Raw genomic sequence first — 26,000 nt, forward strand, 5'->3', positions numbered from 1 at the left:
CAGTCATAATTCCTAATCTGAATTTAAATCTTATTAAAATTAAAATAAAATGAAAAATACACATCTGAAAAAGAATCTACAGGAGTGTAATCAACATTCTGGCAGAATAAAACAAATGTATAGTCTTTTAATAGACTATTTCAGGTTCAAGGGTCATTCATAATGTCATTCTTCATGAGAAACATGACAGAATAAAATGAAGTAGGTATCTGTGCTCATAACAGTTAGAATAATTAGAATGACCTACAGTTTACTGTGGAGTGATGGCAGGCAAAAGCTGGAATCATTTTGATTTAAATCTCGGTGTTTAAATGTTTAACTGTTAGCTTATAACATGATCTAACACGGTTGTAAATAGAGATGAGAATTTTTTTATATGCTTGGCCTGTGTTGCAATATCAGATTTCACAGCAACTGCTTTCCTTTTTTTCACTGACTAATCTTTAGAGATGCTGATATAGGGGAGGGGACAGGTGTACTTAAAGCACTGACTTAGGAATTTAAGTACTATAGTTCACCTGAATTATTACATGACATTGTTATATTTGGGTTCAACTGAAGATTGTGAGGATTATTAAGATTACCTGTATGACAGCAGAGAGGTTGGCCGGTGAAAAGGTGGGTGGATTATCATTGATGTCAGAAATGTCTATGTTTACCATCACAGTGGAGGACATGGGAGGGGTTCCACTATCCAAAGCTCTTATGGCAAGTGAGTAGCTGGGAACCTACAAGGAAAGAGACAACAGAAGATATCCAAACAAATCAGAAATGAAGCATTGGCGCCTAATGGTGAAGCCAGAAAATCCACTTTTGTAGCAGCACAGTGGAGTTTTCATTTTTCATTCAGCTAGTTTCAAATTCCCAAACATTTCAATGGAATTCAAATCTGGCCTTTTCTTCTTGACTATAAGTGTCTTTACCTCCACTTTTTGAGCCATGCCTAGGTATAACTACATTCAGGCACATGAGCAGATTTGGACACATTTACAAATTTCACACCAAAAAAAATCTATTATTCAACATTTTTTTAATATGAATTTATTTATTTGTACTCGATCAGGAAATCACTCAACCCATTTTTGGCTGGACTTGAAGGTGCTAATTTTATCCCCACTGCTTCATACTCAGCTACAAACTGTTCCGGTGCAAGCTAGATGAAGCCAACAGAACACATCATCTACAAAAACCAATAATGAAATAAAAATAATGAAAAAAGAAAATCCACTATAGAAGGTGTGACTATTGGATTGAGTAGATCCTCAACGTGTTCCTTCCACCACCTGATTAAATCCCCTGTGGAGGTCAGCACCACTGTAAACAGTGTGTTTAGAATACTGCTTTCCCCTTCTGAGTTGTCTGACGGTTTGCTAGAACCGCTTTGAAGGCAACCAAGAGTCTCCAAACTCCTCCCACACCAGAGTTTTTCCATCAGCCACTAGCACAGCTGCACTCCCCTGGGTCTGCCAGTACCTGTCTGCTGCCTCTGGAGTCCCACAGGCCTGCTAAGACTCCTTCATGATAAGACTCCTTCAGGACTGGCGGCTCCCTTCATCTCCGGTGTCCACCAGTGACTAAGCAGAGTACAGCTGCTTAGTGAAGCCCTTGGTATTTCTCGAGCTTCTTGTGTTCCTTCTTCCTGATGTTACTGTCATTTGGAACCACTATGTCTATCACTATGGCCGTCTTCTTCTGTTTGTCTATCACCACTATGTCCAGTTGGTTAGCCATCACCATTTTGTCCGTCTGTATCTGGAAGTCCCACAGGATCTTAGCTCGGTCATCCTCCACCACCCTTGGAGGCGTCTCCCATTTTAACCTCGGGACTTCCAGGCCATATTCAACACAGATATTTCTGTATACTATGCCAGCCACTTGGTTATGGCATTCCATGTATGCCCTGCCTGCTAGCATCTTGCACAATGCTGTTATGTGCTGAATTGTCTCAGGGGCTCTTTACACAGCCTGCACCTGGGTTTTGCCTGGTGTGACAGACCTCCGCCTCTATGGATCTTGTGCTGATAGCTTGTTCCTGTGTTGCCATGATTAGTCCAGCTTTGTCCATCCACTGGCAGGACTTCTGGATATGCAGGGGTCTGTCCTTCAATGTTGGTTCCTCCTCTTCTTCCTCTTTCTTGGGTTTCTGCTGCCTGAGGTATTCACTGAGCCCGCGGTCGGTTGGGGCCTGATGTATTCATGGATGTTCGTTGCCTCATCCTGGACTGTGGTACTGACACTCACTAGTCACCAGACTCCTTCCTCATGCTTAGCATACATCACCAGGGTCCTCGACTTTGTAAAGCTTCTGCGTTCTATCAAGATCTCTTTCACACTTTCATCAGCCAAAAGCTTTGATCCCACACACACCCATGCACTCCCTTTCTGAGCATGCTCAAACAGCCTGCCCTCATTAATACTTTATAATAAGAATTTTAACATTTCTGAAATCTTAAACCACTGCAGAGGAGAAGAAGATGAAGAAGAAACAAGGGAAGATAAAGAAGGGTGAGAAAAGAGCTAAGATGTGAGAAAGAGTCATGTCTTCCTTCATTTTGATGCAACACATCAAACAGCTCAAATTCAGAACTGCTTTGTGCATGTGTTTTTTATTCAAATAAATTAAGTACAATATGGTGATGGATCCAATCCATAACAAACCAGCTCATAGTTAGCTAATCAGCTGGCAACAGGCTTTTTTTAATGTTAAAGATGGGTGACCATGAAAGCTAAGACTCTGCAGGTATGGAACAAATTAAAACAGCTATTTTTTTTCTGGCATTGTCTGTTCATGTATGTATGATAACTGTATAGATACAGAACCGACAGCACTGACAGCATAAGCAAAAATCTGCTGTGAAAACAAGTTTTCACCTGACTGCATCAAAGTTATCATGTTTTTCTTTTCTTTTTTTCAGGCCCAGACTCAGCGTTATTGCCATTCAACCACTGACATAATACATTCTTTGGGTTTTAGTATTGCAGCATGTCACCAAACAACATGTAGCAGTGTAACAGGCCCTGGTGCTGTCCAACTTATAATACTGGAGACCCTTTCTTAAGTGTCTTGATGCATTCTCAATCATCCAGGTAAGTAAATCTCCAAAAGTTGGCTTTGATATCCTACCCTGGAACACCACCAAGTCATTGGTTCAGGTATGTGGATGACACCTGGGTGAAAATCAAATCTCAGGATGTTCCAGAATTCGCGGATCACATTAACTCGGTGGACCAACATATCAAATTCACCAGGGAAGATATGAAAAGTGGCAGGCTAGCCTTCTTAGACTGTGAGATTTCCATCAGTAATGGGGGACATCTAAAAGCTGATGTGTACCGGAAACCTACGCATACGGATCAGTATTTAAGGTTTGACTCTCATCATCCACTGGAGCATAAACTGGGTGTCATCAGCACGCTACAACACAGAGCGAACACCATCACCACAGACACAGCGGCCAGGGAAGCAGAAGAACATCACATCAAGAAGGCCCTGAGTAAACGTAGTTATCCCAGCTGGACTTTTGTCAAAGCTGGGAAGGCACCAAAAGAAAGCTCCAGCCGATCCAGGAGAGAAGGACAACCGCTGACTAAGCGAAAACCTGTAGTAATCCCGTATGTGTCAGAACAATTGAGACGCATTTTTTCTAAGCACCTTGTCTCTGCGGCTTTTAAACCCCAAAACACACTGCGCCAAAAATTGGTCCACCCCAAGCATCGGGTCTCTCGACACAAACAGAGTAACATAGTGTACACTGTTAAGTGCCAGGAGGATTGCCAGGATTTATACATAGGGGAAACCAAACAACCTCTGGCAAAGCGGATGGCACAACACAGAAGAGCTGCCTCGTCAGGCCAGGACTCTGCAGTCTATTTACACCTACAGGCCAGTGGACACTCTTTCAATGATAAGGATGTACACATCCTGGACAGGGACAAACGCTGGTTTGAGCGCGGAGTCAAGTAGGCCATTTACATGTTCTTAGAGCCATTTACAGGGAAAGACCATCTCTGAATCGAGGAGGGGGCCTAAGGGTACATCTTTCACCATCTTACAATGCTGTGATTGCAGCCATTCTCCAACTCTCTGTGAATGGTACTCGTAGCCATTGATCAGTGGTCTTTGATCAGGGGGTCTTGATCAGTGGTTGTTGATCAATGGTCATGAGAATTTGCATAATTATGATGAAGGTGACCTCCCAGCCCATTGTTCCTTCAGTGGGCTGGTTTCAGTCATTATGCAAATGTACTGTTTATAAGATTGGGGAAACCTGCAGTCAGCTGAGACTGAAGAAGTCACTTGGATGAGTGACGAAACGTTTCTCCCACTGAAAACAGTACGTCCAGATGAACAGAATCAACTTTTGGAGACTTTCTTAAGTGTCTGCAACTGTGACTGTTACAAGATCCTGTTCAGGGAGGTAGCTGTGTTCTGTTCTTAGAGCCACTAGCCTTTATCCTATATTCTTCCAGTATTGCTCTGTCTCCAGCCTTGGGGTTCTTCTCATATTGTTGTCCTACCACAGAGTACATCTTAGATGGTTCAGTAGTGTACAGCTGATTTATTCCCTTGCCTTCTATCTCTCTGGTATACCTCTTCAAGTGGCTGGCCAATGCTGTGAGTCCTTGCTTGGCAGTTTCCAAGGCCTCAGGTATAGATAGCTTGCTGTACATCTTAGGTATGACTTTCTTCATCACAGCTTTCTGCAGCTCTGATTGTTGATTAACTTCCTTCCATACTGCTTTGATCTTTGCCACTAGTACTCCATGGGTACTGCTTCTTCTGGCTGATCATTTTATAGCCAAGCATCTCTACGATCACTGCTGCCGTAGTGTCGTAGTGTTGGTTTTCGATGATCGTCGCAGCAGGGATTGTAAGTAATGCTGCATTCATGTCTTCTACTAGAACTTCAAAGGGTACTTCATGTTGGGGGCAGCAATAGCTCAGTAGGTAGCGTGGTCGCCCCATAATCGGAAGGTCGGAGGTTCGAATCCACTGAACGGCTACCCTGAAGTACCCCTGAGCAGGGTACCGTCCCCACACACTGCTCCCTGGGCACCTGATTAGTGGCTGCCCACTGCTTCACTGAATAAATGGGTTAAATGCAGAGAGAGTAATTTCCCCACAGGGATCAATAAAGTATACATTATTATTATGTTGCCTTGGAAAACGACCACGGAGGTTCCAGGTTCAACTCCCAGGCTGTAGGAGATTTAGGGTAGGTGAATGACCTGAACCAGTTCTTCAGCAGGTTTGACCAGACACTCATCCCTCCTCCAGTCCAATCACTTCTTCTGCAAATGCCCTATCTTCGACCAGTGCCTGCTTTTCTTCCATGACTGCACACCTCTCAGTCCTCAGCTTCAAAATACTCACAGCCCCCCTCCACTACCACTATCCTGTCCCTTTCAACACTTCATGTAAGGAACGAGCTGCAGAAGATCAAGATGCGACATGCTGCAGGTCCGAATCACATCAGCCCCAGGCTCCTGAGGTATTGCATAGACCAACTGTGTGGCATCATGGGATACATTTTCAACATTAGCCTGAAGCTAGGGAAAGTACCACGGGTGTGAAAGACCTCCTGTGTGGTACAGCCTAGCATCGGGGTGGATGATGCCATCATCTATCTCCTGCGCTGAGCTTTGACCCACCTGGAGAAGACTGGAAGCACTGTGAGGATCATGTTCTTTGATTCCTCCAGTGCTTTTAACACCATCCAGCATGGACTTCTGAGGGACATACTGGGGCTGTCAGGAGCAGACCACTTACTGTCCCAGTTGATACTGGACTCACTGGCTGCCCACAGTATGTGAGGACACAGGGCTGTATCTCTGACAGCCTGGTCTGCAGTACGGGGTGCCCTGCAAAGAACTGTGCTAGCACGATTCCTGTTCACTCTCTACATTCCAGACTTCTCCATCAACCGTCTAGGCTGCCATCTAAAAAAGTTCCCTGAGGACTCATCACAGATGAGGCAAGCAGTGTACAGACAGTGGATTCAGGATTTTGTGGACAGGTGCCGGCAGAACCATCTCCTGATCAATGCGAGGAAAATCAAGGAGCTAGTACTGGATTTCCGCAGGGGCAGACCCTGATGCCCCCCTTGACTCAGTGTAGGTTGTAGGAGACGAAAGAAGCTACTGTTGGAGCATTTCAATGATCACAAAAAAGACAGGGAAAACTACAGGCTGCATGTAGAAGGACATATCCATAGACTTTTAACTGTACATTGCAGCAAGAAGTATGATTCAATTATTTCATTTCAATTATATATATATATAGTGCAAAATCACAACAGTCACCTCAAGGCGTTTCGTATTGTAAGGCAAAGTTTCTACAACAATACAGAGAAAACACCAAGAATCAGCAAGTGGTTTGGTGACAGTGGGAAGGATAAACTCCCTTTTAACAGGAAGAAACCTGTGGCAGAATCAGGCTCGGGGGGTGTCCATCTGCCGCGACATGCTCAACTCATAGACAGAAACTCAACAGCTAACTGTTGTTTGGGGAGTCAAACTGTAGAGTACACAAATACAAGTATAAAAAAACAGGTAATGGTGTCAGTCAATCACATAGCCTACATCATAATCTATACAGATCCAATAAGGAATAATGAATGACGCAATTGGCCTGTCTCCAGTAATTTCACCAAACCAAACTGCACAGAGGATAAGTGGATGTTTTTCTATGTAGAAGTGTGTCCTCACAGTCTCACGGTCCAGTTGCTTGTTGACCTTGATTACTCCACTGAGTGGGTCAATGAGGAACTGGTTGTGTCTGTCTCCACTGACAATGGAGTAGAGGACGGCTCCATTCAGCTGACTGTCCACATCATCTGCTTTCAGCTGTAAATACACACACACATACACAAACACACACTAAGCAGAGTATATATTTGGTTGGGTAACAATTGCAGTACTGTCTGTAGTGAGGTTTCTATAATACACTGAAGAATAAGTCTGCGACCAGAGCTTTTCACATAGATATTTCTACCCTTTTCAATTTTTGATGTGCTGTAATGGATCTGAAAGTTGCTAATGTTTAAAGTGTAAGACAATATGGAAAAGATGAGGCTTTTGTAACTTCAACTCTTGAAAGAAATGTGTATCAGCTATATGATGATTGCAGAGGAACAGTTTATTTTTGTTTTAGTCCTGATTTAAACTTGTCCTCAACGTATCCTCGCATGGCTTCTGACAGTGGACTCATCTTTGTGTTTGTCCTGCTAGCCCTCAGTGTAGTATTCACTGCAGTTAATCATAACGTTTTGCTAAAGACTACAATATACCTTCAGCAATAAAAGAAATGCATAGCACTTGTTTTAATCATTTCTGATAGATTCAGTTGGTAAATTTAATGAGTATTTCTCAGACAAACAGTTAATCATGGTGTTCAACAGGGTTCTGTGCAAGGATCAATAGTTTTCTTATTATACTTACCTTATTTAATACTATCAGAAAACACCACATACATGTAAGTTGCTATTCAATTATACCCAGTTATCCAGTTATATTTATAAATTCATCTATAAATCCCAGATGGCACAAAAAAAAACTAGTTAAACTACAAGGATGCTCTAAGGCCATAAAGGTCTTAATTACGTTTAACTCTGGACATTGAAATTAGGACAAAACTGAAATTATCATATTTGGCATCTAGAATTCTCAGAAAGAGTGCCAAACCAGATACTTACACTAAATGGCATTACCATGGCATCTTGTACTACTTGAGGAAACCTGTAGTCATTTTGACCAATAAAGTATCCCTTAAATAAATAATTAAGACTGACTTCTTTCATGAGCACCATAATGCCAAAATCAGAAACATGTGTCAGAGGATGTTTCTGGTTTATAAATTCTAGGCTGGACTATTCAACTTCCTTGTCACTAGGGTGTCCAAAAATCTCACCGGGCGAAAAAAATTATAAGATTAGAACACTGATTATGACCTTTCCATGGAAAGGTGACTGGACTCACAGACCAAAATGCAACAATAGCCTGGTCTGGCTTCGAAACATTTTAGGGGGTTAGATATTTTATTTGAGCGACAAGAAGATAAGTGGTGCAATATTGGGCATGGTTCTATTAAGCAGCATTTCTATGGCCCAAATATGGGATTCATAGCTGCTGGAATGCAGTCATATTACTTCTCGTGTTAATTTGTTGCACATTCAATAATCAATTGTACAATGCCTGCTAGCCCAGTATTCCACTGTTATATTACTTCTGAATTTACCTGTGTCTGCATGAACAGAACATTATCAGCCTTTCAAAAGGATGTCAACTGTTCCACCAGAGACAACATAATACTAGACCTGATAGGGTTTAAAGCGTCAGGTTGACAACCAGGATAGAGGCCAAATGAAGTTAAAAAAAAATTGTTAAAAGGTTTAATACAGGCTTTAATAAGGCTGTCTGTCCGGAACATTCCTCTGCACTGTCTAACAGGCACTGGCACAATGTCGCTCTCTCTGTACTGTCTGGCAGGTGTTCCAGTCAACAACAATGACACTACCACTACCACTAGTTGAGCAGCTTAAGACAAGTTGCTTGCATCGACAGCACCATTTCCTCCACATCTGTCTCATCATCAGCTACCAACAGTGCATCTTTCATTCCGTTGAATGCTCAACAATAAAACAATGCTAATCCACCATACCATTACTGACAGCAAGATCGACTTCCTTTGAAGGGTCCAAGGTGCATGTGGAGGATGTGGACTGAAAGATGGTCAGAAACAGCAAGGTTCAGGCATTTCAGATTGGAAGTGGTAGTGTTGGTGGAGAAAACTAGATCCAGCGTGTTACCTATTATGAGTGTTTTAATGTCACCCTGGCTGTGTCAACACAGCTCCAGGTTATCTTCATCTACCACCCCCATAAAGTTTGTACTGTGGTCATGTCATAGTTGTCTGAGATTTTCACCTCCATTTGCTCTTTGTCTCCAGCCCCACTCCTAATTGGTGACTTCAACATTTACTGTATGTCGACTCCAGTAGGTCTTTGTCTGCCAATGACACTTCTGTGACTTCTGGACTCTCTCTTTCACACAGTATATTAAAAGGTCCCACCTAACTCAGAGGTGATGATCCTTTTGTGTCTTTGCACGGTTTTCGTGAGTGCATGCGTGAGGTCAAAAATTGGCTCGCAGGTAACTCTCTCATCCTAAATGACAGGAAAACTGAAATCATCGTGTTTGACAGTAGTATCCGTCGTGGCCAACTCTGTGGTGCCTCTGGTTCCTTTGATAGTTTCCTCACCAACACTGTTAGTGACCTGGGTGTGTTTTTGGATAGCTCTTTTAATCTCAACAAACAAGTGTCTTCTGTTGTCAAAACTTGCTTCCATCAATTGCGTCTTATTAGCAAGGCCAGACATTATGTCCCGCATAGAGACCTGGAAAAGCTTATCCACGCCTTTGTGAAATTTAGGTTGGATTATTGCAACTCCCTTTACTTTGGTCTTAACTCTACTCTTCTCCATAGACTGCAAATTGTTCAGAATGCGGCCGCTTGTCTCCTTACTGGTAGTGGGCGGCGTGTCTCTATCACCCCTGTCCTTGCCGACTTGCATTGGCTTCCCGTTAAGTATCGCATTCAATTCAAAATCCTGCTGCTCGCCTTCCAAATAATTAACAATATAGCGCCAAGTATCTTCCCAGTCACTTTTGGTACAGCCGAGATCCTGGCTGAAGACTAGAGGTGACTGAGCGTTTGCCTTGGCTGCACCCCATCTATGGAATAACATCCCCATTGTTATCCACGAGTCTGATTCCATTCAATCCTTCAAATTGCGGTTAAAAACCCACTTATTTAGCCTCGCCTTTTCTACCATTTAATGCTTGTTTGTTAGTTAGTTTAATGCTTATTTCTATCTTCGGTCTATTCTTAACTATTTTAATCATTTTTAACATTTTTGACTGTTTTATCCTTTACACATATTGTTCTTTTATGGTTTTATATGCATTTCTTTTGCTTCTGTGTTTTTAATGCCATTTAACCTGCTAGCATGTTTGGTACTTTGCCATAGCCTTCATCCTTCCCTGTTACTTCATCTTACCCTCTTGTATGTTAAGCACTTTCGTACACCACTGGTTTTTAAATGTGCTATATAAATAAAGTTTGTTGCTGTTGTTGTTGTTGTTGTCACACACTGGATCTAGTTTTCTCCTCCGACACTACCACTTCCAATCTGAAGTGCTTGAACCTTGCTGTTTCTGACTATCTTGCTGTGTACTTTTCTGTTACTGTTCCTGTACCTAGGCTGCGCACTTAATGTACCATTGCAAACCATACAGGAAGTTTAAGGCTGTCAGTACATTGGCCCTGAACAATCTGATCGCAACCCATTTGGCTTCAGACCCACCCAGCAACATGGTTGACACACTTGTTAACCATTATAATGCGGCCGTATCTAGCAGCCTCAACTGTCTTGTCCCCCATAAAACTCGGGCTGCCTCTTTTACCTTCCCTGCCTCATGGTTCACCTCGCATCTCTGTGACCTAAAGACCACTGGCCACCGACTTGAGAGGCTCTACAAAAGGTCTGGTCTCACTGTCCACCTTGAGGCATATAAAGACCATGTGAGGTCCTATTAAGCAGCTCTCTCTCAGGCCAAGACTCATTATTACTCTTCCCTCATTCACCAACAGCAAAATCATCCCAGACTGCTGTTCTCCACCATCAACCAACTACTTCACCCCATTGATCCACCTCTCCTTTCAGGTGCCACTGAACTCTGTAACAAGTTTTTGGACTTTTTCCAAGAAAAATTAACTCCATCCATCAATAGCTTCTGGCACCTGCACATCAATTTCAGGACGTCATTCCCCCGTAGCACATCTAACTCCATGCTCCTTCTCCTCTTTTTCGTCTGTGAATTCTTCCCAGGTCACCAGGTGGGTCTTTCAGTCCACATCCTCCACATGCACCCTGGACCCCATGCAGACAACATTGGTCAGAGCATGTCTACCTGCTCTGTGCCCTCTTACAGTTGACCATCAACTGCTCGCTGGAGTCAGGAGTGGTACCCTCCAGCTTCAAGCCACCTCAGTGACTCCTATCCTCAGGAAGCCAGGTCAAGGTGTCCAGGACAGTGACAGTTTGCATTACCTTGAACAGTTTATTGGAGTTAAACCCAGAGATTTGGTAAGAAGTTGCCAGCACATAAATCCTCAGGAAGCCTACAGTGAGGCCAGGAGTTTGTTGTTTATTCATTATGGTAAAGAAATGAGAAGTGCAACTGCCAACATGAACCAAGCATTCAACCGGCCACACATTAAACCAGATGATGGAAAGGCTCTACATAGCTATTCCCTGTTTCTCAGTGGTTGTAACAAGACATCAGTCAACTACAAGAGATTGAGAACTCCACTAATCTCAGAGTTATTGTGTCGAAGCTGCCATATAAAATGAGAGAAACGTGCAGAGTTTCTGCCTTTGACATTCAAGAAACAAGTAGAAGGCGAGTAAAGTTTAAAGAAAAACAACGTCCTTTCACAGAATGTCAAAATGTCAACATCTTTAGAGAAATACAGAAAAAATATGTTGAAATCAAAGAGGTAATGAGTATGGATGTTACAGAAGTGCATTAAAATCCACTAAACAAGCTCATCCCTCACTATTCAGAGTGGGAACGTCTCAAAAGGGCAGTTTTCTGGGTGATGACGTTTGAACAGCTGCTTTGTGGCTTCCAGTTGGCAACAGAGCGAGATGGCTGACTAAACCTGAACTCCCGATAGTAGAGCAGAATTTCCCCCTAAAATTCAAATAAATACTTGATTTGACAACTTCTCTTTTAGACAGTATGTCTGGGAGTACAAAGAAGGTAGTCTCAGCACAAGAAGAAGAAAAGCATGCTAGAACGAATAGGGAACATGGCGGTGGAGAAGTGGCAGCCTTTGCTGGTCCCTACATGGGGAAATTAAGTTAATCAGCCGACAAATCAGTAACTTAAAGGCCAAAATAAAGTCGGACCCTGGCTTACTTCAAGGACAATTTTAATAAAACTATGAAAGAAGAGCTAAACGCACTTAAGCAGGACATTAACCAGCAGCTAGCAAGGGCTAAGAAAGCCATACAGGACGACACCCTATACTCAGCCTTCAACCAACTGATAGTAGTTGATGGTCACCTGGTGCGCCCTAAAGCCAAGCGGACCTACCCGTGCTTTCTCATATTGAGTGATAGGCTTTATCGAGTGAGTCGTGACACTTGCACAGAGGAAGAACACGAAAAGGCGCCCTAGATCTGGTCCAGTAAACGGAACAATGCCGGGCAGCGTTTGTGCAGGTTAAAGAAAGCATTTTTTTCCTGCACGTTCCTAAGTTTTCCCCCCCTTTCATCCTGCAGACGGACACCTCAAAAAACAGGCAGGTAAAGGGGGTCGACTGCCTGATCGTGTACATCAGCCAGAAGTTGACCAACTGGGAAATGAGATTCAGCACAGTGGAGAAGGAGTGACTGGCTATCCGGTGGGCTCTCCTCACTATTACGTCCTAGGATGCTCATTCACCCTCTTCTGAGACCACGCCCTGCTGCAGTGGCTCCACTGCATAAAGGATGCCAATGCCCAGATCACCCGGTGGTAGCTGGCTTTGCAGCCTTTTAATTTCAAGGTGGTCCATAGGCCGGGATGCAGATGGTTGTGGCCGATTTCCACCCAACTGAGGCCGTGTGGTGGGGATGTGTGACAGGGGTGTGGTCTCTGGCTCAGCTGCAGTGGAGGGGTGGAAGTGGGCTCGAGGGGCAGTGCCAGGGAAGCTGAGGGTCAGGTGGAAGCAATTTCATGAATGAACACTCCCTTAGGAGGTGTGCATTCAGAGACAGCTGGAAAGCTGTCCAGAGACCAGGAAACTCTGTGGCTGAGCTGCCCGGAGGAAAGCGTCTAGCGTTTGACACACTGTACAAATAAAACTGTTGCAATATAATAGAATGCTGTGTGGATCCGTAGTGTGTCACATAATGTTTGTGCAACAGATTAATGACACAGAAAATGATGATCTGAGCTGTGCTGAAGTAATTTCAATGCAACCTCAATAGGTAGTCAGCTCTACTGTCGGGTAGAAATCAGATTTGAACTGGGATGAGTGAAACTCACAGTAGGGTATTCACTAGTTCTAGGAGGGGGCCTCAGTGAGTGCGAGGCTCTCCCCCTCATTCGGCAGTAGGACTAAAGACCCTGAAGGTAATGTATTTACTTTTCCGTGGAAGTCAACTTATATAAGTTTATGTGTTTATTTCTTGGTTCATTGTTTTCTTTTCCCACTGTATTTTGTTCTGGAGGTTTGAGGAGGATTAAGGAAGTATCTGATGTTCATTTACCATCAATAATTGCTGACTGTAATCTCCTCTCACTCTTCTGTTTATATTGTTTGGTGGGTTAAGGGTTACAATATAAGTTGGTTAAGTGTTTAATAAGAAAATGTAATAAAAAATAAAGTACACATCAGAAGTTTCTAATGTTGCAAGCAAGTGACTGTGAAGGCAGTGAAAAGAAAGCTGAAAAGGTTGCATGTCAAATGCAGCAGTTCTTCGATACCCAACATCCACAATGACGGCGAAACAACTAGTAGCTCAGTGTTCCAACATTCGAAAGAAGGGACTGCTCTCACAGCTAGAGATTGACGAGGTACAACATAAATGCTATGGCAAGGAGGAGTCAGGACGCCAGGTCAAGGGGGAGATATCATCACCACCACCCGAGAGTGGGTACATAGCCCCAAGTGCAATAGGAGAAGGATAGTTGAGTGCGAGAGGAACTGACCTGAAAGATAGGATCATGGCCAAGCTTGTACCCTGAAGTACCCTCAGAAGGTCTGCTAGATGATGTTAATGCAGCACTACGAATGATACCTACAACCACGATTACCGACACTAACAAGCTGATCTACAATACGGCAGCAGTGATCAGTGAGATGCTTGGCTACAAGTTGAACAGCCACAAGGGGCAGTACCCTCCATGGAGAAGGAGGCTAGAGGGCAAGATCAAAGTAGCACGGAGGGAGGTTAGCCAACTAACAGAGTTGCAGAAAGGCGCGACAAAGAAGGTGCATAAGAAATACAGCAAGCTGTCCATACCTGAGGCCTTGGAAACTGCCAAGCAAAGACTCACAGTCTTGGCCAGCCACTTGAGGAGGTACACCAGAGAGATAGAAGGCAGGAGAATAAACCAGCTGTTCTCCACAGAACCAGCAAAGGTGTACTCTCAGTGGCAAGGGAACAATAAGAGAACAGCACCACCAAGGCTGGAGATGGAGCAATACTGGAAGAGCATATGGGAGAAGGACGCAACCCATAACGGCAATGCTCAGTGGCTAGTGGATCTGAGGGCAGACCATAGCGACCTCCCTGAACAGGGTCCAGCAACCATCACAGTGGCAGACATCCAAGAAAGGGTCTCCAGTATGAAGAGTTGGACAGCACCAGGGCCCGACATGGTTCACGCCTACTGGCTGAAGAAGCTGACTGCACTCCACGAGCGTCTGGCAGCACAAATGAACCAGCTGCTAGTTAACGAGAGACACCCGGAATGGCTAACCGAAGGTCGGACGGTCCTGATCCCCAAGGACCCCAAGAAGGGACCGGTCCCATCCAACTACCGACCAATAACCTGCCTCAGTACTACATGGAAGCTCCTGTCAGGCATCATATCGGCTAAGATGAACAGGCACATGGGTCAATACATGAGCGGGGCACAGAAAGGGATTGGCAAGAATACCAGAGACTACAAGACCAGACTGACCAACCTGTGCACAGCCTGGATTGATTACAAGAAGGCCTATGACTCAATGCCCCACAGCTGGATACTGGAATGCCTAGAATTGTACAAGATCAACAGGACCCTAAGAGCCTTCATCAGGAACTCAATGGGGATGTGGCGTACAACACTAGAGGCCAACTCCAAGCCCATAGCACAAGTCACCATCAAGTGCGGGATCTACCAAGGAGATGCTCTGTCCCCACTGCTGTTCTGCATAGGCCTGAACCCCCTCAGTGAGATCATTGACAAGACTGGCTACGGATACCGACTACGAAACGGAGCGGTTGTCAGCCACCTCCTGTACATGGATGACATCAAGCTGTGTGCCAAGAGTGAATGAGACATCGATTCACTGATCCACACTACCAGGCTATACAGCAATGACATTGGAATGTCGTTCGGACTGGAGAAGTGTAGTCGGATGGTAACAAAGAGAGGGAAGGTAGTCAGAACTGAGGGGATTGAACTACCAGAAGGCAACATTGCAGACATAGAGGACAGTTACAAGTACCTGGGGATCCCGCAGGCGAATGGGAACCATGAAGAGGCCGCTAGGAAAGCTGCAACCAGGCGATAGAAGCCACTGACATAAAGACAAGAAAGCTCCTGACCATGCATGGAGGGTTTCACCCCAAGTCCAGCACCCTGAGGCTGTACGCTAAGCGGAAGGAAGGAGGCCGGGGACTGGTGAGTGTCAGCACCACAGTCCAGGATGAGACAAGAAACTAGAGATGGCACGATACCACTTTTTTATGTCCGATACCGATACCGATATCATAAATTTGGATATCTGCCGATACCGATATTAATCCGATATAGTGTGTTTTTTAATCAATAAAACTGTTTTTTTTTTAATATCTTGCTGCATTTTGTATAAGTTCATACTCAAGTTTAAATAAACAACAACACTAAAGCTATTCTGTTATACCTGTATGTAAAAAATACACTGCACCCAAAATATTTCATAGTTCAGCAATACTGATCAATCTAATAAACTTAAACCTACTCCATCCTTCCTATTCTGGTATTTTAAAGAGTACTTAGCAGAAATATTAAGCAACCTAACTAATAGGGTTGAAAACTCCCAGCAAAAAAAAAAAAAAGGGAACCACCCCCACCCTCCACCTCATGATGCTTAATCGACGTAATCAACTTTAATTTGATGCAGTGTGAAAAAAATGCACAGAAATAAATTATTTTTCAAGAATAATTAAATATATTCAACATCTTTCTTCTACAGAATTGCAGACTGCACAGATGGTACTTTCCCAAAGGAAAAAGTACTATAGCTTACTAGGGTATATTAGACTTAACAGTTACTATATACAGTAATGGACTTCTATACATTTTACATCAGATTAAAACTTTGGGTGTAAGATTCAGATAATTATTTATTAAAAGCTAGACATTTTAAATGAGAATAAGAAAGATAAGTATGTCTTTGTGCCCCCTTTTCCCTGTTAATGCCCTATCGGCCCCCCTGGCTAAACTTTGCTAGATCCGCCCCTGCACAGTTACCAGCCGTCAGCTACGTAGAAAAGGATCCTGGTCTAGAAAGTAATATTAAATAAATTCTAACAACAGCTTATCAAGGTTAAACGTGCTGCTGTTGTTCAGCCGCTGGTTTCCTCTTTCTGGTGCAAAGTGGGCCAAAAACAAAGAAGAGAGACGGACTCGCGACAGAAAAGCCGATCAGCTGATCATTAAGCAGTTTCACGATTGAAGTAGCAGCAAGAGAGGGAGAGAGAAGAGGCTCCATATATCGGTTGTTAAGCTTAACGTAGGTACGCTTTACAAACATTCAGAGATGAACTTACACACTTGCTTTACTTCTCTCTGGGATAACTTCCTCGGAGATGAAATGCTGGATTGCTAGCGAGGCTACAAATAAACACAGCCGCTCTATCACGTGAGCACACTGCTTCGACGTGCTACGGTTACAAGCCGAGTTACGTCGTGTCGCAAGTTTTGTGAGGTGCTTTTTTGATATTTAATGGATCGGATTACATTTTTTAATTTCTCGCTGACATCCGATCCAGTAATTTAGGTCAGTATCGGACCGATACCGATACGTAATATCGGATCGGTCCATCTCTACAAGAAACATCCACGAATACATCACGAAGATGGCCCCAACCGACAGCGTGCTCAGTGAATACCTCAGGCAGCAGAAACCCAAGAAAGAGGAGGAAGGCGAGGAACCATCATGGAAGGACAGGCCCCTGCACGGTATGTACCACCGGCAGATAGAGGAGGTGGCTGATATCCAGAAATCCTACCAGTGGCTCGACAAAGCTGGACTGAAAGACAGCACGGAGGCACTAATCACTGCAGCACAGGAACAAGCACTGAGCACAAGATCCATAGAGGCTGGGGTCTATCACACCAGGCAAGACCCCAGGTGCAGGCTGTGTAAAGATGCCCCTGAGACAATCCAGCACATAACAGCAGGGTGCAAGATGCTAGCAGGCAGGGCATACATGAAGCGCCATAACCAAGTGGCCGACATAGTATACAGAAACATCTGTGCCGAGTATGGCCTGGAAGTTCCGAGGTCAAAATGGGAGACGCCCCCAAGGGTGGTGGAGAATGATAGGTGGAAGTCCACTTTCCAACAAGTCTGTATCTGGAAGTCCCACAGGAGAGATCCTGTGGGACTTCCAGGCCTGGGAGCCTCTGGTAGAGGACCCGAGCTTGAAGGATAAACCGCCCGCAGGGGTGAGATGGGTGTTTATATATATATATATATATATATTAGGGGTGCAACGATACACAAAATTCACGGTTTGGTTCGGTTCAATACTTTGGTGTCACGGTTCGATATTTTTTCGATACAAAAAAATGTTCATGCTTTTTAAATTTGTCATTTATTAAAATTATAAATATATATTTTAACTCAAAAGTACAGTTTTTAAATTTAATTTTGCTGAAACAACAAAGTAATAAAAAATAAATATCTGATGGAGAAATCCCTCATCTTTGGAAAAGAGAGTTTATTACAGAGAAATGGCTCTTTCCCCGTGGTAATCGGAGCACTAGGTGCGGTGACTCCCAAACTATGCGAGTGGCATAGTTTGGTGGCGCAGGACCCTCAAGGGTCCTGCGCAGGCCTGGGAGCCTCTGGTAGAGGACCCGAGCTTGAAGGATAAACCGCCCGCAGGGGTGAGATGGGTGTTTATATATATATATATATATATTAGGGGTGCAACGATACACAAAATTCACGGTTTGGTTCGGTTCAATACTTTGGTGTCACGGTTCGATATTTTTTCGATACAAAAAAATGTTCATGCTTTTTTAATTTGTCATTTATTAAAATTATAAATATATATTTTAACTCAAAAGTACAGTTTTTAAATTTAATTTTGCTGAAACGACAAAGTAATAAAAAAATAAATATCTGATGGAGAAATCCCTCATCTTTGGAAAAGAGAGTTTATTACAGAGAAATGGCTCTTTCCAAAATAAAAGCTATACTATACGCTTCTTCTGGGGTATATTCTCAGCAGCATATTAAACATATCAGGTCTCCATAAGGAGAATCATGTGCTAACGGCTGTCTAAATGACTCGGGTAAAGTTTGTAGCATGCGTGCTTGTTGTTTTTGTCTGCTTCCACTTGTCTTTGCACTAGGATGATGTCGGAGTAAATGTGCAGTCATATTCATTCACTAGTGCTGTCAGCGTTAATCTGAAATGATGTTAACGCCACAACACGGCAAATCTCCGTTAACAAGTTACCGCTGATCGCCCCGTGCGTGGGGCTGGACGGCGTCAACACGTTAACGAGCAAACTGCGCTAACGCAGTAGTTCCCACCCATGTAATTGAGCATTGTGTGGCACATCCGACATACTGTTTTACTTTTGTCCATGACGCGCTTACCATCAGTGTCATACTTCACATGAAGACTAAAATAGTTCCAAAGGCCAGATCTGAATGAGGGTGGGGGAGGTTCAGTTTGCCATGTTGCAACGAGCTTAGCTTCTGTCTCGCTAGCTTGCGCTGCGCTCAGTGGATCTGCACTTGACGGTGCAGCCTAGGCGGAGTAGTCGAACGCAGATCCACTGAGCTCTCAACACAGACAGCATCGTCAGAAGAAAAGTTGACAAAATAAAATAAAAATTTTGTATTGCTCGATACGCATGCGTACCGAACCGAAAGCACAGTATCGAACGGTTCAATGTCGATACGAGTATTGTTGCACCCCTAATATATATATATATATATATATATATATATATATATATATATATATATATATATATATATATACATATATAGGGTGGGCCATTTATATGGATATACCATAATAAAATGGGAATTTTTGGTGATATTAAAGTCCTGTTTGTGGCACATTAGTATATGTGAGGGGGCAAACTCCTCAAGATGGGTGGTGACCATGGTGGCCATTTAGAAGTCAGCCATCTTGGATACAACTTTTGTTTTTTCAATAGGAACAGGGCCATGTGACACATCAAACTTATTGGTAATGTCACAAGAAAAACAATGGTGTGCTTGGTTTAACATTTTTCATCTAAGTGACTTATATATCATGTTTAACCGTGGGGGAGTCTGAAAAAGATGTGCCGGGAGTTTGCTGTTCTCGCCGACTCTAGTGAGCATTGAACCCCCAGCTAGTTATCGAGCTGGTGGGTAACAGACATCTCCAAAAACATCGGGGCACTTTTGCAAATATATGATGTCTTGATAAATTCAGCAGATATTTGAAGTTTACACAGCTACATTCTCATCTGAAAATATCTTAAAAGTTTATTTTCTGACCTAGAAAGACTAATATTAAAACAAGTAGCTGCCGCCATTGTTGGAAAGTGGAATTGGCTGGGCCGTGCTATGAATTCTGGGATAGGTTGGGCCGTGAAGGATACACCCAACCCATCCTTCAAATCTGGGGAAAAGGAGGACGCATTTGTCAGCCGCATTTGGAGGAGTCTTCAAATTTGGACAGCCTTCGTCGCGTCACTGTAATGCAGGGGTCAGCAACCCTGGGCACGCGTGCCACAGCTGGCACGTGAAGGGTTAACTGATGGCACGAACATAGCTGGACTGACCACGGGGCATACCGGGCATTTGCCTGGTGGGCCGATGAGGGAAAAGGGAGACAGGAGGAGGAGAGACCCGAGGCGGCCACCGGTCAGAGTGTCAGGTGAACTGAACTTCAGGTAAGAAGTTATGACCTGCAGTCTATCTGGGTCAGATATAAACCAAGTTTAGGTGGAGTTTATTTTCGTTGTGCTGACTTTTTACAGTCAGAAAGAAAGAGGAAACCAGCGGATGTCGCGCTAAACAACGGCAGCACATTTAAGCTTCATCAGCTGTTGTTAGAATTTATTTAATATTACTTTCTAGTATCAGCTGATGTTTGCTGGAGCCACAGCTGTAAAGCTGCTGGTCATGATATTGGTTTGGTTATCTGGTGAGAGGGAAACATGAAGATGAAACCAGGAGATGTCCTTACTGAATCATCAGAGCTGTGATGGAGAAACATGTTTACCTTTTAGGTGACATGAATGAGTTGAAGGCAAGTTATGAACTGTTTCTGAGAGACAAATAACACCAGGATCCTTTTCTAAGTAGCTGACAGCTGGTAACTGCGCAGGGGTGGGTCTAGCAAAGTTTTGCCAGGGGGGCCAGGTAGGGCATTAACAGGGAAAGGGGGGCACAAAGAAATACTTTTCTTTCTTATTCTCATTTAAAATGTCTAGCTTATAATAATAATATAATATAATAGTTATCTCAATCTTACAACCAAAGTTATGGCTAAGTTTATGGCTTTTCCTATAATACCTGGTGGGCCAGTCTCTAGTCAAAATGCCCAGGCTGATTTTTTTCCCAGTCCAGCCCTGGGCGCGACAAGCAGTGAATTAATCTGAGAAGGTGCATTAAAAAATAAATGGCCGGGCCATAGACATAGACACGTTAGTTGTGCCGCTTCTTAATGACGGTATCTTAGCTAACAACCCCAACTACGAGATTCAACTTGTAATTGGCAAAAAATAACTTAGCCTACTGGTGAGAGGGACGTGCTAGCTGGCAGTTTTTGCAAGCGATGTTGAAATTTCCACATTCCAAAACTTCAAATGCTTCAGGAGCTGTCCGCTCAGTGCAGCATCAGCACCACGTAAATACATGTGCGTGTTCATGGAGCTTGCATTTTCACCTGCTGGACATCACTACCTGACAAGTTTAATTGTCTTCAGAACATTGCAGAGGCCTTATTGACAGTATTTGGCTCTACATATCTGTGTGAACAGATTCTCTCTCACACGAAGAGTGTCCTCAGGTAGCCGTCTGAATGCTAGATACTCTGAGACCTGTGTCTCTGAGAGGGGGACCAGAGATCACATTAACATGTGTATCCTTGTATTAATAAACATGCCATATTGGCCCAGTTTATTTTTCTTATCATAGTTGTGAGGAGACCATAAATTGCATTTGGATTTTCTGTTGTACAGTTCATTTGCTGTTATGGAGTTTTTGTTATGGATAAAAAGTGTCTTTTTTTTTGTTTCAAAATAGCTGATAACTATTTGCTGATAGCTGCCAACATATGCGAACAAATATAATACTATAAAGTTGTTCTATATAGTGTGTAACTGTTGATATAGAGCGTTATTAAATTTATTGCTAATGCAATCATATGGCACATTGACTTCTGAGGAAATTTTAGATGGCACTCATCATCAGAAAGGTTGCCTACCCATGCTGTAATGTAATCGGCCTACAAATAGGGCCTCCGAAGGATGCAGCGCCTAAATTTGGACACAGCTATGATACCAGAGACTGCTCCTTCTTCTTCTTTGGCGTTTAATGGCAGCTGGCATCCTTGTACATGCATTGCTGCCATCTTCCGTTTCAGTGCATTATTACACTCTTCAATCCTACTACTTATTCCTGTGTCTTTCAGGATCTTACAAAACTTCAAATGACGCGTCAACTATTAAATTAGTCTAGTTGCAATTAGTGACTAGTCGACTAATCGTGGCAGCCCTACTTCAGACATACATGCAGTGAAAACCTGACTAATTCTTTAAACATACCTGAACAACAGGCTCGCCAACAGTGGCATCCTCTGACACCACTGCAGTGTAGACACTGCGGCTAAACATGGGTGGATTGTCATTTACATCTGTTAGGTCTATGTTCACAGTAGTAATGGCACTCAAAGAGGGCGTGCCACCATCACGAGCCTCTACTGTCAGGAAGTAATCTCTGCAGGTCTCATAATCAAGAGGCTGGGCAACTAAAATGGCACCTGAATAAGAGAAAGAGAAAGGGGAAGAGAAGATAATTATAGACATTTGTAATGGGTTGGAATTTCAAAATATTAACAAACTGGGTAACGAATCACTCTCACACACCGCCAAATGCACTGACCAGCTGGAGGTCTTGTGCGGACTGTGAGAGGCTGGGAAATGCCTTATAGCTATTGGATCACCTGCTCTACTTCCTGAGCTCATATTGTTGCTAGAAATACTTACCATCATTATATAGTTTATACAGCCTTCTATTTAAAACCCTTCCATTTAAACATTTGGTAAATTCTAGAAGGACATGTTTACCATAATTAAGTATTTTTCATCCATCCATCCATCCATTTCTGCCACGTATCCAAGTTTGGGTCACAGGGGGCAGCAGTCTAAATATAGAAGTCCCTTACCCCGGCCAACTCTTCCAACTTCCACATCAAGTCACTTCCAAGCCAGCTGACAGATCTGTTATCTCCAGCAAGCCCTGGTTAGGTAGGACATGCCTGAAACACACCACCTACCAGCTGTCAATGAGGCATCCTTATGCTCAAACCAGCTCAACTGGCTCCTTTCGAAATGGAGGAGTGGTGGCTCTACTAAAAGTCCTTCTCAAATCACCTCCTTTAGTTTTGGGTAGATCAACCACCTTTTTCATGATCATCCTCACCCAGCGAGCCAAGATCTTGAATGGAGCTCCAGACTAAGGGCAATGGGCAATGAAAAATAATTGAATTGATAATGAAAAATATTACAAGATAAAGAAGATGAAGATAAAGATAAAGAAGATTAAAAAATATTTGAAATATGCAACCTTTCTTTTACTTTTGCTTTTCTTTTTAATGAGGATATTTCAAAAATGCTGGGGTGCAGGAATCAAAGCAAAGGATGCAAACAGACTGAACAAACTCATCAGGAAGGCCGAGTCTGTTGTTGGCATGAAGCTCGCCACCCTGGAGGAGGTGATCAGTAACAGAATGCTGACAAGACTGCTGGCAATCATGGACAATGACACCCACCCCATCCATAACACACTGGACGACTTGAAGACCAGTTTCAGCAATAGGTTCCTTCAACCTCGCTGTCTGATGGAATGTTACAGGAGGTCATTCCTTCCTGTTGCTATCAGACTCTTTAATTCTTCCACTTGGGTCAGACCCACACATGTGGAACAGAATTAATCAAACCTTAATGCACCGTGTCACTTTTTAATACCACTACATATTTGCACAAATACTTGTCCTTTTATATTTATATGTATATTTATAGTTATACCTATATCTTGATATTTATCTATTTATCTTAATCTTTATCCCTTATAACTCATTTTATATGAGTGCTTGTTGTTTGTTGTATATTTGTTGCTATGACAACTCAAAGAGCAATTCATAAGACCCCTATGAAAAGACCATCGAGGGAACAGTTCACCCTGCCCGGGATAGGGTTACCGGGGCCTTGCCCTGGAGTCAGGCCCAGGGAGGGTGCCCAAGGGCAAGCGTCTGGTGGCCGGGCCTTGGTCCATGGGGCCTGGCCGGGCACAGCCGAAAAAAGGGACATGGGCCCATCTTCCTGCGGGCCCACCACCCGCAGGAGGCACCGTAGGGGTCGGGTGCAATGTGAGCCGGGCGGCGGCCAGGAGCAGAGGTCCTGGCAGACCGATCCCTGGCTACCAAGACTGGCAACTGGGACATGGAATGGGGAAGGAGCCTGAGCTAGTGCGTGAGGTTGAGAGGTACCGGCTAGATATATACGGGATCACCTAAACGCATGGCCTGGGCTCTGGAACCAGCCTCCTGGATAGGGGCTGGACCCTGTCTCAGTCTGGAGTTGCCCCTGGTGAGAGGCGGCAGGCTGGGGTGGGTATCTTGGTATCCCCTCAGTTTGCTGCTGGTATGTTGGGGTTTCTCCCAGTGGATGAGAGGGTTTGTTCCCTTCGCCTTCAGGTCAGGGAATGGGTCCTGACCGTCGTCTGCGCTTATGCGCCGTGCGGCAGTTCAGAGTACCCAGCTGTCTTGGAGTCCCTGGGTGGGGCACTGGAGGGTGTTCCTCCTAGGGGCTCCGCTGTCCTACTGGGAGACTTCAATGCTCATGTGGGCAATGACAGCAAGACCTGGAAGGGCGTGATTGGGAGGAACGGCTTCCCGGATCTGAACCCGAGCGATGTTTTGTTAATGGACTTCTGTGCAAACCACATTTTGGCCATAACGAACACCATGTTCGAACATAAGAGTGTCCATAAGTGCACGTGGCACCAGGACACTCTAGGCCACATGTCAATGATCAATTTTGTAATCGTATCACCAGACCTGAGGCCATATGTTTTGGACACTCGGGTAAAGAGAGGGGCTGAGCTGTCAATTGCTCACCACCTGGTGGTGAGTTGGATCAGGTGGCGAGGGAGGACGCTGGACAGACCTGGTGCGCCTAAACGTACAGTGAGGGTGTGCTGGGAACGTCTAGCAGAGGCTCCGGTCTGCAAGATCTTCAACTCACACCTCCGGCAGAGCTTCAACAGCATTCCGAGGGAGACTGAGGACACTGAGTCCGAATGGACCATGTTCAGAACCTCCATTGCTGAAGCTGCTGCACTGAGCTGCGGCCACAAGGTAGTTGGTGCCTGTCGTGGCAAGCTGAAGAAGGAGTCCTACCGGGCTTGGTTAGCCTGTGGGACTCCAGAGGCAGCTGATAGGTAGCGACAGGCCAAGCGGAATGCGGCGCGGGCAGTGGCTGAAGCATAAACTCGGGTGTGGGAGGAGTTCGGAGAGGCGATGGAAAAAGACTTTCGGACTGGCAAACCATCAGGCAACTCAAGAGGGGAAAGTGGTGTTCTACCTGCACTGTGTATAGTGCGGGTGGAGCGCTGCTGACTTCGACTGAGAAAATTGTCAGGCGGTGGAAGGAACACTTCGAGGACCTCCTCAATCCCACTGGCACGTCTTCCGTGGCGGAAGCAGAGTCTGGGGATGAAGGGGATGACCTGCCAGTCTCTGGGGGCGAGGTCACTGAGGCAGTTAAACACTTGATCAGCTCTTTATCTTCTCGAGGATACTTGAGAGTGCCCCATACGGGATCCGGCAGGAGCCCATACTCCCGTATGGGGTGTCTGGCTCATTGCTGCGGGCCATTCAGTCCTTATACAACCGTTGCAAGAGCTTGGTCCGCATAGCCGGCAATAAGTCGGACTCATTCCCGGTGGGTGATCGGCTCCGCCAGGGCTGCCCTTTGTCACCGATTCTGTTCATAATTTTTATGGACAGAATTTCTAGGCGTAGCAAAGTGGCGGAAGGCTTTCACTTGGGTGGTCTCAGGATCGCATCTCTGCTTTTTGCAGATGATGTGGTTCTGTTGGCTTAATTGGGTGATGGCCTCCAGCTCACCTTGGAATGGTTTGCAGCTGAGTGTGAAGCTGTGGGAATGAGAATCAGCACCTCCAAAATCTGAGGCCATGGTCCTCAGCCAGAAAAGGGTGGAGTGCCCACTCTGGGTCAGGGACGAGTTCCTGCCCCAAGTGGAGGAGTTTAAGTATCTCGGGGTCTTGTTCACGAGTGATGGGAGAAGGGAGCGGGAGATCGACAGACGGATTGGTGCAGCGGCCGCAGTGCACCGGTCTGTTGTGGTGAAGAGAGAGCTGAGTGTAAAAGCAAAGCTCTCAATTTACCGGTCGATCTACGCCCCTACCCTCACCTATGGTCATGAGCTGTGGGTAGTGACCAAAAGAACAAGATCGCGAATACAAGCGGCAGAAATGGGCTTCCTCCGAAGGGTGGCTGGCCTCTCCCTTAGAGATAGGGTGAGAAGTTCGGCTATTTAGGAGGGGCTCAGAGTAGAGCCGCTGCTCCTCCACATCAAAAGGAGTCAGCTGAGGTGGTTCGGGCATCTGACAAGGATGCCTCCTGGGCGCCTCCTGGGTGAGGTGTTCCAGGCATGAACCACAGGGAGGAAGCCCCGGGGCAGACCCAGGACACGCTGGAGAG

At 44.6% G+C, this 26,000-nt stretch overlaps 1 protein-coding gene across 9 annotated transcripts in view; it reads right to left on the bottom strand.

Moving 5' to 3' along the window:
* The window catches only part of fat3a (FAT atypical cadherin 3a), a 335,255-nt gene that overhangs the window by 31,958 nt on the left and 277,297 nt on the right, over nt 1-26,000 (bottom strand). For 8 of the 9 annotated variants that reach the window (XM_063492471.1, XM_063492469.1, XM_063492470.1 and 5 more), the window contains 3 exons: nt 21,820-22,034; nt 6,709-6,846; nt 585-728 (listed from right to left, as the gene is read on the bottom strand). In XM_063492471.1, the coding sequence (XP_063348541.1) occupies nt 585-728; nt 6,709-6,846; nt 21,820-22,034 (497 nt within the window). Of the gene's footprint in view, nt 1-584; nt 729-6,708; nt 6,847-21,819; nt 22,035-26,000 lie in introns of those variants that run through there. The other variant, XM_063492475.1, reaches the window with a different exon arrangement.

This window comes from Pelmatolapia mariae, linkage group LG14 (assembly GCF_036321145.2).
Source record: "Pelmatolapia mariae isolate MD_Pm_ZW linkage group LG14, Pm_UMD_F_2, whole genome shotgun sequence".
In the NCBI taxonomy this organism is placed as follows: Eukaryota; Metazoa; Chordata; class Actinopteri; order Cichliformes; family Cichlidae; genus Pelmatolapia; species Pelmatolapia mariae.